Raw genomic sequence first — 12,125 nt, forward strand, 5'->3', positions numbered from 1 at the left:
TTCCTTAAAGCATTAATTTAAAAAAAAAAAAAATCCAGGGTGCCTGGGTGGCTCAGTGGGTTAAAGCCTCTGCCTTTGGCTCAGGTCATGATCCTAAGGTCCTGGGATTGAGTCCTGCATCGGGCTCTCTGCTTGGCGGGGAGCCTGCTTCTCTGTCTCTCTCTGCCTACCTCTCTGCCTACTTGTGATCTCTGTCTGTCAAATAAATAAATAAAATCTTAAAAAAAAAAAAAATTCAGAGACTGATCATGCCCCGTAATAATGTGATTCAGACAGAAGCATGGAAAGCCATTAGGCTACTCAACACCAGTCAGTAAGAACGGCTTCCATTAACTGAGCACCTGCTATGTCCAGGCACTATGTCCAGTGCCTTCTGTCCATCATAAGTCTCACAACGCATGGGCAGGCTGAGCCCCAGTTTGCTGACTCCAGCTCTGGAGCCCTGCGTCATGCACAGCTGTCTTTCTGCCCAGTACTTTCTTCTGTTCTTTTTTTTTTTTCTTTTTTTTTAAGGTTTTTACTTATTTATTTGACAGCTAGAGAGAGAGAGAGAGAGAGAGCACAAGTAGGCAGAGAGGCAGGGAGAGAGAGAAGCAGGCTCTGCTGAGCAGGGAATCCGCCGCAGGACTCGATCCCAGGACCCTGGGATCATGACCCAAGCCAAAGGCAGCTGCCCAACTAACTGAGCCACCCAGGCGCCCCACTTTCTCCTGTTCTTAAAGTCGTTTCACACATCAAGATGCTGAGCCCCAGAGGATCGGATCATTTGTCCAAGATCAAACATCAAGCAAGTTTTAGCTCCTGAACGTAGAAGAGAAAGATGAGGAGGCAGATCTGAACTAAAATTTCTTCTTTGCTGGCTTTACCCTCTTAAGCGTAAAGTGGGGGTATGATAGCACGTACCACAAGAGCAGAGAGTAAAATCATGCATGGACAGTATCTGGTGTGTAGTGAGCTGGGCGTGTACCTGCTCATGCTTGGGAGGAGTGGAGGACATGCTGGAGGGAAGCAGGGTTTTAGTTGTCCAATGTCCTGGCAGGAAGAGGTCTGGCCCTGGGGGTTACTGTTCCTGTAAAGCCCAGGGCAAGTCTCATCACAGAACAGAGCGCTTACTGCTCCTTAACAAAGTGCTGAGCACTGTTTTAATTGCTCAGTGGGCATTCTTGCATTGGCTCTGTCCTCAAGCTCTCTGGACCAGGTATGATGACTGTCATCCCCACTTTACAGATGAGAAAACTGAGGCACAGAGGTGACCATTCTGCAGCTAGAGTCAGACTCAAATCCAGGTCAGTCCTAACCCCTCGGGCACGCTAACTCCCTCATGATGGCTTTGCTTCTTTTCCAGTTTGGCACCAACTGGGCTGTCTACATGACCAAGCCAGATGGCACCTATGTTGTCAGGACAGTCCAGGAGCTGCTGCCTGCTCCCTTCGGGTCCATAGGCTGGCAAAAGGTCCAGTGAGTTCGGGAAAATGCCCACTGCCTGGAAGAACCTGGGTTTCCACGTATATTTAAGGGGACAGCTGCCCAGAGAACTTCACAAAGGTGTTCTTACAGACCTGGACACATCTGCCAAGTGGACAGGGCTGGGCAGAGATGGCTTTTCCAAATGCACTCGAGCGCGGAGATCTTCACTGAAGCAATAAAGGGTTTCGTTCCGTCCTGGGCCAACATCCCTCCTGGCAACCCACCTTGTCCTTCCTGGGACAGGAACACCCATCCCTTCCTTTCCTTCCCAAGGGCCATCTTTAAAATTCCAGCCAAGTCTGGACTGCTTCTCCACCAGCCTTCCCAAGGTTCTATACTGTTCTGAGCGACTTTTCTAATCATAGATCTCACAGAGTGCACGTTTTGCTCCATCTCTATCATTGTTCACAACTCTAAGGGTGACAGAGTGATTTGTCTTTCTAGAAAGACCTGGACATCTTCTGCTAGGGGAAAGTGGGACTGTGTACCCTTCGGTGTGGAGAGCTGGCTTTTTAGGCAACTTGCTCCTCCAGATGGGACGCCCCGCTAGGCTGAGCCAAACTGCCAATGGCCATTTCTAGAGTCTATTTTGGACTCAGGGTAGACCTGAGCACCTCTGGATGCTGTCCCCTCTCCACGGCTGTATCTGAGTGATTCCAAAGTATAAGGGGAAAGGCAGGAGGTCGTCTAGACAGGGTAAAATTGTATCTCTGGGGGCACCTGGGTGCCTCAGTGGGTTAAACCTCTGCCTTGGGATCAGATCATGATCCCAGGGTCCTGGGATCGAGCCCCACATCGGGCTCTCTGCTCAGCAGGGAGCCTGCTTCCCCCTCTCTCTCTGCCTGCCTCTTTGCCTACTTGTGATCTATCAAATAAATAATAAAAATAAAATCTTTTAAAAAAAATGTATCTCTGAAGACCGACTGTGTGCCGAGTACTTCCCCATGGATTCTTTTTTCTTTTCTTTCCTTTTTTTTTTTTAAAGACTTTATTTATCCATTTGACAGTGACACAGCAAGAAAGGGAACACAAGCGGGGGGCAAGGGGGTTGCCAGGAGTGGGAGAGGGAGAAGCAGGCCTCCCGCTGAGCAGGGAGCCCGACATGGGGCTCAGTCCTGACTCTGGGATCATGACCTGAGCCAAAGGCAAACACTTAACATCTAAGCCACCCAAGGTACCCGCATGGATTAATTTTATTTAAAGTGCCCAGCAGCTCACTAAAGTGGTTATCTACCCCTTCTTAGAGATGAGGGCACTGGGCTTCAGAGAAGTTGAATGACTCACTCTAGGACTGTGGGAAAGCTCAGACCCGAACCCAGGTCTCGGAACTCTGAGTATGGTCTAGAAATAGTGCGTGATCTTTGCCAGGAGCTGTGCTAAGGCGTGTAACACATATGAAGGCTTATGTGAACCCTCATTCATCAAGCTCAAAGTGCATTGTCCTCATTTTACCAAGGAACAAATAGAAGCTCAGAGAGGTAACGTCACTTGCCGAAAGTCACACAGCTAAGAGGCAGCAGAGCTGGAACTGGAGTCAGGTCTGTCTGATTCCAAGTGTTTTGTTGTTTCTGGCTTTTTTTCCATTCTCCTGCAGCTGAAGTTTGGCTGCCTTTGTATCTTTTACATGGCAAAAACTGCAAAGTTAAAGATGTGTAAGATATAGTCTGCGCCCTTGAGGAACTAACTCCCAGTCTGATGGAAGAGAGATGTAAACAGGTCAAGTGCATGGAAATATACACAGTGATCCAGGCGAGTACCGGATGCGAGGTGGGTACAGTCGAGGTGCCATGCTGCCTTCTGGGGTGTGAGGAGGTTAGGGAGGGGACCATTGCATTGATGCACTGGTTATCAAACCTTGTCCGCCTATCTGTCTTTTGCCCTTCTCTCTCATGCACACACAGAGTTAGGAAGGTGAGGCCTCAGGAAGGAAGGGAGCCAGGTTGGCCCTCTAAAGGGGGCTGATGGCTCTGGTTGTCCTCCCTGGAAGTTGGCCTTGGGACCAACCCCACTGGATGAGTGAGAATAGAGCACAGATTTCTTCTTTCCTAGGCAGGCAAGTTGCTGGGGGTGCTTGTAGTGGACAGGCAAGTCATCCCTTTCCTGTGAGTCTTTCTACTCAGGTTCAGAGCTCGTGGAAGTATTGCTGTCTGGCTTCTCCACAATACACCCAGACCTCCCCCCTGCCACCATCTTGGGAAGCAGGAACATGGTCCCAGCCTGGCTGCACGGCGCAGAAGTCGACTCTGCCTTTCTTTAGAAGTGGTCGATGGGGTCTTCAGCTTAGTCTCCTGAATGTTCTCAACAAAGTGAGATGGAGAAAGAAAAAAAAGAAAGTTGAAAGAAAATGCACTAAGATGTTAACATCAGTTAAAATTCTGGTCAATGGGAATCTCAGTTCATGATTTGTTTTCTTTGTACATATCTGAATTTTTTAAAAATATTTTATTTATTTATTTGACAGAGAGAGACATAGCAAGAGAGGGAAAACAATTGGGAGAGTGGGAGAGGGAGAAGCAGGCTTCCCGCCAAGCAGGCAACCTGATGGCGGGGCTCGATCCCAGCGTGACCTGAGCCGAAGACAGACACTTAACAATTGAGCTACCCAGGCGCCCCCATATCTGAATTTTTTTAATTTCCAAAATGTTTTAAAGAACTTTAAAAAATGAGAGAGCCCAGTGGGTTTCAAGTTTGGAGCCAGCCAGACTCCAAACTAGGTGGCTTTGGGCAAGCTGTTTGATTACTCTGAGACTCATTTTCCTCATCTCTAAGACAAGGATGATAGTGTCCACCCCATAGAATTGTTGTGCGGATTGAATGAAATCCTGAGCCCAGAGGTGGATCCTCAGTGAGCTCTTTTTGATAAAATCAGTCATGACTTTTATTAAGGGTGACAAATGTTGGTTTTTTGAGAACGGATTTGATTTTTACCAACAAGCCCATCTACCTGTTCCTTTAACAATGATTGATCTGATGCCTACTGTGTTCTAGGGCTGGTGCCAGACCCTGGGGACACGGCAGTGAATAAGACAGATAAAATTCCTGCCCAGTTCTCAGTTTACCCCCTGGGAGATGAGATCTAAAGATTATAGGACGTCATGACAGTCACTGAGGGGAAGACAGTGCTCTGGAAGGAAAGCAGCCAGAGTGGAGCTTGTTTGAGAATGGGAGGGCAGCGCGGAGGAGAGATCGCAGCCAGACCAGGAGAAGAGTCCTCCCACTAGGGAACAGAGCTGGGGAGGGGTGAAGAATGCGGACTGCCAGAAGCACCAAGTTCAGTGTCCTTAATACGTCGGTGGAGACAGACTGGGGAAGACAATCCTCAGAGATCCCAGAATTACTCAAACAATGACCGCTTGGAAGAACAGGACTCCCTTGGCTAGAGAGAGGCTGGGATGTTTGTTTAAAATAAAAGGATTCTCGTTTTGTGTCCCCTGTTCTGAGGCCCTGTGATTTCAGAGCAGCACATGCACTGTTATTCAGAGCTGTCTATGTTTTTTAGGACTCTAAAGCAGAGTCCCAGATTCCCGTGGAAAAAAAATAGAAGCATGTATATTTCTGAGGCTCTTGGCAGCCACTGCTAATTGCTCATGTAAAATAGAAGATTCTTGAGGATTTCCTTTAAGCACAGCTATAACTGACAGGTACAAGGGGTACTTTGGGTGCCTAGGTCAGAAGTGAGGCTAGAAATTACTATTCATGAATAAATAATGGAATGGCCTATCTCTCACACTTAGTATTTTGTGTATGATTAAGGACACAGAAACAAACATGGAAAGAACATCCAATGTGTTACCCATATTTTTGAGGACTAGGGTAAGGGACAGTTAAGGGGAGGGGGATTAAAACCTCAACGACTGGGGCGCCTGGGTGGCTCAGTGGGTTAAGCCGCTGCCTTCGGCTCAGGTCATGATCTCAGGGTCCTGGGATCGAGTCCCGCATCGGGCTCTCTGCTCAGCAGGGAGCCTGCTTCCTCCTCTCTCTCTCTGCCTGCCTCTCTGCCTACTTGTGATCTCTCTCTGTCAAATAAATAAATAAAATCTTTAAAAAACAAAAAACAAACCTCAACGACTGAGCAGGAAAAAATAGGGCATAATGATTGCATTATGTACCGATGGCCGTGTAACAAATTATGCCTAAATCTTGCAGTAGCCTAGGACAACAAAAATGTATTATTTAACAGTTTCTGTAGGTCAGGACTCTGGGCAGAGGCAGGTTATTTGGCTCAAGGTCTTGTACAAGGCTGGGGTTTAGATGTCGGCCAGGGCTGTGGTCTCCCTTGAAGGCTTGACCAGGAAATGGCCCACTTCGAAGCACACTCACATGGTATTGAAGGGATCAGGTTCCTGCAGACCGTTGCTGTTACTAGTCCTTGCTACATGGGCCTCTCTGCAGGGCAGCCTGCAACACAGCAGCTGCCTTCCCACAGAACAAGTGAACAAGACAGCGGGAGAGAGTGAGCCAGATTCCTTTTGTAACCCAACCACAATGGCAACATCGTATCCCTTTTGCCAAAACAAAAAAGCCATATAAAAATTCAGTAGCAATCCTGTAGCTTAAATACGTCGGGGTAAATGCAGTAGTTGGTCCAGAGGTGGTGGGGAAGGTTAATCAGGGATGTGTGTAAGATATTTGACATTCCAAACTGCTTCCTTCTGGCTCCTCTCTACCCTCTCCCTCCTTCCCAGGGGGAGTGAGCACTGTGATTGGGAATTTAATCAGCCCCTTCCCCTCTCCTCCCCCTTGGGCACCAGGCTGCCCACAGAGGGCTGTCAGCAAGAGCTAGAGAGCCAGCAGACCCCACGCTGGGTGCTAAAGACCCAAGGTTTCAAAATCACAATCCCTGAACTAACAGAACTAACAGTATAAAGGAAGAGACAGAGAGGAAGCATCCAGCCCAGTCTAGGAAAGGTCAAGGAAGGCTTCCTGGACTAGTTATGAACGGGGATCCTTTCAAAGAGGTAAATCAAGACAGAGGCACCTGCATGTTGCTTGGGACATCTGCAAGTAACTCAATATTGCTGGGCCATAAATAAAGGTCAGGGAAGGGGGCCAAGAAGAAAGATGCCAGGGCCAAACAGAGAAGGCCTTGCTGTACCAAGCCGAGGAGTTTGGGCTTTGAGGGGCAACGGGCAAGGGCAAAGAGCCTGCAAAGGACTGTAACAGCAGGGGACATGGCCATGTTTCTACTTTGAGTTATCACTGCGGGGCAGCGAATTTATAGGACTGGAGCCACAGAGTGTTGAATTTCTGAGCCACACACCTTCTCCCTGACCCCCATCATGTTTTCCTCCATCTCGGCCAGACGAACAAACACCCTTCTTCCCAATGTAGTCTCTCTCTCTCTCTCTCTCTCTGCCCATCACGGTCTGGCTCTAACCTCCAAAAACTGCAGCCCAGGAATTTCAAGTAGCCGGATTTTGATCTCGTAGCAGCTTTGCTTGGCCAACAGTTTTAGCAAAAACTCCCCCACCTCTGCTGGCAATTTAGAGATAGCATTTCTGAAATGGTCTGTGGATAAAGGATGTTGCTGCTCCGGGAAAATTTGTCTCTTGCCAGGAGGAGACAAAGAGCATGAAATACTGCCAAAGGACGTTGTCCACAAGGGAAGGTCAAACATCCCTCAACACTTTTTCTTTCTTTCTTTCTTTCTTTCTTTTTTTTTTTAAGACTTGTCTTTTTCCATTTTTACACCAGCATCAGCTTTTTCTCCCCTGTGTCCTTTGGGGGAAGGTTAAGAGATGCTTCTTAGGAATATTACCAAAACAACACAGTCTTGTCACCTGGAGGGAAAAGTGTACAAGGAAGACGGAGGGATGCCACAGAGCTGTGTGTCAGAGAAGTGTCCTAGGGCTTCTTCAAGGACTCCCTCTTTTCTTCTCGAATTCCCGTGGCTGAACATAACAAACCACGCCTGGTACGAGTTGATATGTAATAAACGTTCTAGGGATGAAAGAGGGTACACAGACAGCTCCGCAGAAGACCACATACCCCACACCCTTCCCCAACTTCATCATCCTGGGATAACACAGAAGAGACCGAAGAGGTTTCAGGAGGATGCCCTGAGACCTGAGGCTTGGGGCCACTCTCAGAAGCCTTTTCCTTCTCAGGAGGACTGAGGGGGGCGAGTGGAATCAGGGTCACAATCCCTAAGAAAGTCAGCTGCTGTGTCTCACCACATGAGGCTGTTTCTCTGCCCCGAGAACAGAGAACACAGAACCCCTGCGATTTCTTGGGAAGCCTCTCATTTAGAAATCCACTCGCCTGCCCTTTCCATACAGAGGGCAGTGGAAGACTCGAGCTTTGTGCTGTGCTTGATTCAGACCTGTCAGAAGAAACATCGATTTTTTTGTTGTTTGTTTTTGCAGGAGAACTCTCTGTTGAACCAGAAAGTGCCACAGCCTCCAATGGAGGGCTAATTAATATCACTCTGGAGAGTTCCTTTCTGCAGGTGGGTGGGTTAAGCATCAAGGGCTGGCGAGGTGGTCTGCAGCTTAGGGGAACAAAACCAAAGGGGAACAACAAATGCCCTCTTTAATCAAAAACACTGGTACGTTGTCCCTGTCCCTTCGGTGAATACCTCTTACAAGCTGGGTAATTCATCACAAGCCTTAGGGTAAAATGTTCCATTCCTAGGAGAGTAAAGAAAATCCTTGTAGTTAAAACATTCAGTCTCTCTGAGAACCTCTTGTTCCTTCTCAGTAAACGTTAAAGAGAAGAGCTGTGACGACAATGGCACAGAGCAGATGAATAGATGTAAACTTCAAATGAGACCTTTGCCCCGACTAGGTTTCCATGGATCAGCCTGAGATTACCGAAGTGTGAAGTTTCTCCAACCTTCTCTTCCTCCGCTTTGTCCAAAGGGCAGTTTCAATGGAGCATTTAAAATTATAATTTAAAATTCTCTGAGATCCACTGAAAAGAAAAAGATAATACCTGATGTCTATGTGCCCCTAGAAAGAGGAAAGAAACTCATCTATGTATTTATGTATGTCTCGGGGCACCAGTGTGGCTCAGTGGATTAAAACCTCTGCATTCGGCTCAGGTAATGAACTCAGGGTCCTGGGATCAAGACACAACAGGCTCTCTGCTCAGTGGGGAGCCTGCTTCCCCCCTCTCTCTGCCTGCCTCTCTGTTCTCTACTTGTGAACTCTGTCAAATGAATTAAAAAAAAAAAAGTGATACATATCTATGTATGTCTCTCCCAAATTAATATGAAGGGGTGTCATCAGGGCCCTGCAATTTCTCCTGATAAAAGAGATCAGGGGCGCCTGGGTGGTTCAGTGGGTTAAAGCCTCTGCCTTTGGCTCAGGTCATGATCTCAGGGTCCAGGGATTCAGCCCCGCACCGGGCTCTCTCTGCTCAGCAGGGAGCCTGCTTCCCTTCCTCTCTCTCTCTGCCTGCCTCTCTGCCTCTCTGTGATCTCTGTCAAATAAATAAATAAAATCTTAAGAAAAAAAAGGGAGAGAGAGAGAGAGATCAGAACACACACACACACACACACACACACACACACACACTGCTCAGACAGTTGACTGACTACCTGTTCCTAGCCAGGGGTCCACCCTATGGCCAAGCAAGCCTGGGGGTAGGTGATTGAAGACTCCTTCCCGCATTAACATGTCCCCCTTGACTTCATATTTAAGGTGGAAGAAAGGGGTTGAAACATGTTCTCTCTTGGTGTCCTGCCTCTCCCACAACACCATCATCAGGAGAATAGAAGAGAAGATGCTTCCTAATGTTGGCTGGCCCTGAACAATGGTAATTCCCATCCTCTCTTTCAGAAAGAGGTTGACTCAGATGTTTGCTACTGCAGAGCCAAGTTCAACTCCAGGTTTACAATACAGCAAAGTTCATTATTAAAATGCATTTGTTGTATGAAACCACTAAGTTCAAAGACAGTAAACTTTGTGAACTTTAACACACTATTCAAAATAAGTTCATTTTGGGGGGCACCTGGGTGGCTCAGTCGTTAAGCATCTGCCTTCAGTTCAGGTCATGATCCCTGGGTCCTCGGTTCCCCCTGCTCAGCGGGAGGCCTGCTTCTCTCTCTTCCACTCACCCTACTTGTGTTCCCTCTCTCACCATCTCTCTCTCTGTCAAATAAATAAAATCTCTAAAAAAAAATTCATTTTTTAAAAAATTGAGACCGTGAGTTAGACCAAACTTTTCAAAGAAGTTCCCATGATGTTAAAAAGATGTTTATGTAAAATGTTTATTGAGATATTACATACAGAAAATTGCACAAGCCAGAGTATAAATCTAGATGAGCTTTCATCAAGTGAACGTACCCAGATCAAGAAAGAGAATGGCACCAGCCCCCAAATCCTCCTTGAGTCTGCTTCTAGTAACCAGCTCCCCAGGCCAACTGCTCTCCTGACCTCTGACACTATAGATCAGTTTCACCTGCCTTTGAACTTGATGCATAATAATCATTCCTTTCTATGTTTGCCTGCCTTCCCAATCAGTGTATTTATAAAATATATCCATGCCGTTGCACGTAGCTGTAGGTGCTTTTAGGCTATTTAGTAGTCCACTGGGTGAACATATAATTTACCCAGTCTGCTGTAGATGGCCATCTGAGTTTTTCCAGTTTTACACTATGAGAAATAATGCTACTACAAACATTTTTGGGGAAATATATATGCATTCCTCTGGTCTATACCTAGGAGTGAAAAATACCAGGTTCCCATTTAATGCTTATGTTAGTTTCAACATGTTTAAATTCACCAATTCAAGGGTGCCTGGGTGGCTCAGTTAGTTAAGCAACTGCCTTCAGCTCAGATTATGATCCCAGCTCCTGGGATGGAGCCTGGAGTTGGGCTCCCTCCTCAGCAGAGAGCCTGCTTCTGCCTCTCCCCGTGCCCCCTTACTAGCTTGTGTGCTCTTTCTCTCTCTCAAATAAATAAATAAAATCTTTTAAAAATTCATCAATTCAGGGGTGCCTGGGTGGCTCACTGGGTTAAGCCGCTGCTTCGGCTCAGGTTGTCATCTCAGGGTCCTGGGATTGAGTCCCACATCAGCAGGGAGCCTGCTTCCCTCTCTCTCTCTCTCTGCCTGCCTCTCTGCCTACTTGTGATCTCTGTCTGTCAAATAAATAAGTAAAATCTTTATAAATAAAATTCATCAATTCAAAGATGAAGCATTTTGCTGTTTTTACATTTACAGGCTAGCATTTTTACATGCTAGCCTGCTATCCCTACTTACTGCACAGCGTGGAACCAGGGCTGTTGGGAAGGACCCATGGGAGCTCTGAAATAAATGGGTTAGGCTGTGTCTATTTACTCAAGCAACGGGGAGGTGGGTCTCAGGGTAGACAAATGTCTCCTTGCGGAGAGAGGCTCATGCACACCGCACACACACTGAGCTATGGGGCCACGCCACGTTTCACACACCTCCTAGGGTCTCTTGCTTACAACCCACCTTAGGGGTGAGGAATAGAGCTACCCATGATTACAAGGACATTTAAAAACTGACACCACATGGGGCACCTGGGAGGCTCAGTGAGTTAAAGACTCTGCCTTGGGCTCAGGTCCTGATCTCAGGGTCCTAGAATGGAGCCCCGCATCGGACTCTCTGCTCAGCGGGGAGCCTGCTTCTCTCTCTCTGCCTGCTGCTCTGCCTACTTGTGATTTCTGTCAAATAAATAAATAAAATCTTAAAAAAAAAAATAACTGAAACCACCACAAAATATACATCTGAGGTTTGGCTTCATTTCTCGTTAAAAAGTAACTCTCTGACCCAAATAAATTATGTAAACCGTGTTTGGATCCCAATCTGAATAACTATAAACCAAAATAAAAAGATGGAGAGATCTGAGTATCAGCTGGAGAGTAAATAATATTATGAAGTTCATGTTCATCTTTCTAGAGATGATAATAGTATGGTTAATGGGGTTTTTCTTTTAAAAGAACTCTTATCTCTTAGAGATAGCTACTGAAGTATTTATAAGTGAAATATAATGTCTGGGATTTGCTTTAAAGTAACGGGGGGAGGAGGGTTAGTAAGAAGATATAAATGAATAAAATAGGGCGCCTGGGTGGCTCAGTGGGTTAAGCCGCTGCCTTCGACTCAGGTCATGATCTCGGGGTCCTGGGATCGAGTCCCGCATCGGGCTCTCTGCTCAGCAGGGAGCCTGCTTCCTCCTCTCTCTCTCTGCCTGCCTCTCTGCCTACTTGTGATCTCTGTGTCAAATAAATAATAAATAAAAAATCTTTAAAAAAAATAAATAAATAAATGAATAAAATAATAGCTATTTGTCAGTAATTGTTGAAGCTGGATAAAGGGTGTATGGGGTCACTAAATTTTTTTTGTTACATAGGTTTGAAATTTCCCATTAAAAACAAAGTCAAGGATGGGGCGCCTGGGTGGCTCAGTGGGTTAAGCCTCTGCCTTCGGCTCAGGCCGTGATCTCAGGGTCCTGGGATCGAGCCCCACATCAGCCTCTCTGCCAGCAGGGAGCCTGCTTCCCCCCTCTCTCTCTGCCTGGCTCTCTGCCTACTTGTGATATCTCTCTCACTCTCTCTGTCAAATAAATAAATAAAATTCTTAAAAACAAACAAACAAAAAAGTCAAGGAAAGAAAAAAGAAATCACTCAGTACAAATCCATTGATCAGCCGTTCCTAACAGCAGCTTTGGGTAAAAGGGCTTTGCCACTAAC

The 12,125-nt window shown here is 46.7% G+C and overlaps 1 protein-coding gene and 1 long non-coding RNA gene across 5 annotated transcripts in view; one reads left to right on the forward strand and one right to left on the reverse strand.

Annotated features, from left to right (window-relative positions):
- Positions 1-1,339, reverse strand: part of LOC309841511 — a 42,079-nt gene extending 40,740 nt beyond the window's left edge. Inside the window, exon 1 of the long non-coding RNA XR_014299159.1 lies at positions 244-1,339. This is a non-coding gene — a long non-coding RNA (uncharacterized lncRNA). The remainder of the gene's footprint in view (positions 1-243) is intronic.
- The window catches only part of CDA (cytidine deaminase), a 28,885-nt gene extending 19,500 nt beyond the window's left edge, over positions 1-9,385 (forward strand). For 2 of the 4 annotated variants that reach the window (XM_082684507.1, XM_082684509.1), the window contains exon 4: positions 1,346-2,372. In XM_082684507.1, coding sequence (XP_082540633.1) covers positions 1,346-1,462 — 117 coding nt within the window. In that variant the 3' untranslated portion in view covers positions 1,463-2,372. Of the gene's footprint in view, positions 1-1,345; positions 2,373-7,832; positions 7,916-8,253; positions 8,465-8,509; positions 8,653-9,110 lie in introns of those variants that run through there. The other 2 variants (XR_014299152.1, XM_082684508.1) reach the window with 2 other exon arrangements.
- The last annotated feature ends 2,740 nt before the right edge of the window (positions 9,386-12,125 follow it).

Source organism: Mustela nivalis, assembly GCF_964662115.1.
Source record: "Mustela nivalis genome assembly, chromosome: 10".
NCBI classification, from domain to species: Eukaryota; Metazoa; Chordata; class Mammalia; order Carnivora; family Mustelidae; genus Mustela; species Mustela nivalis.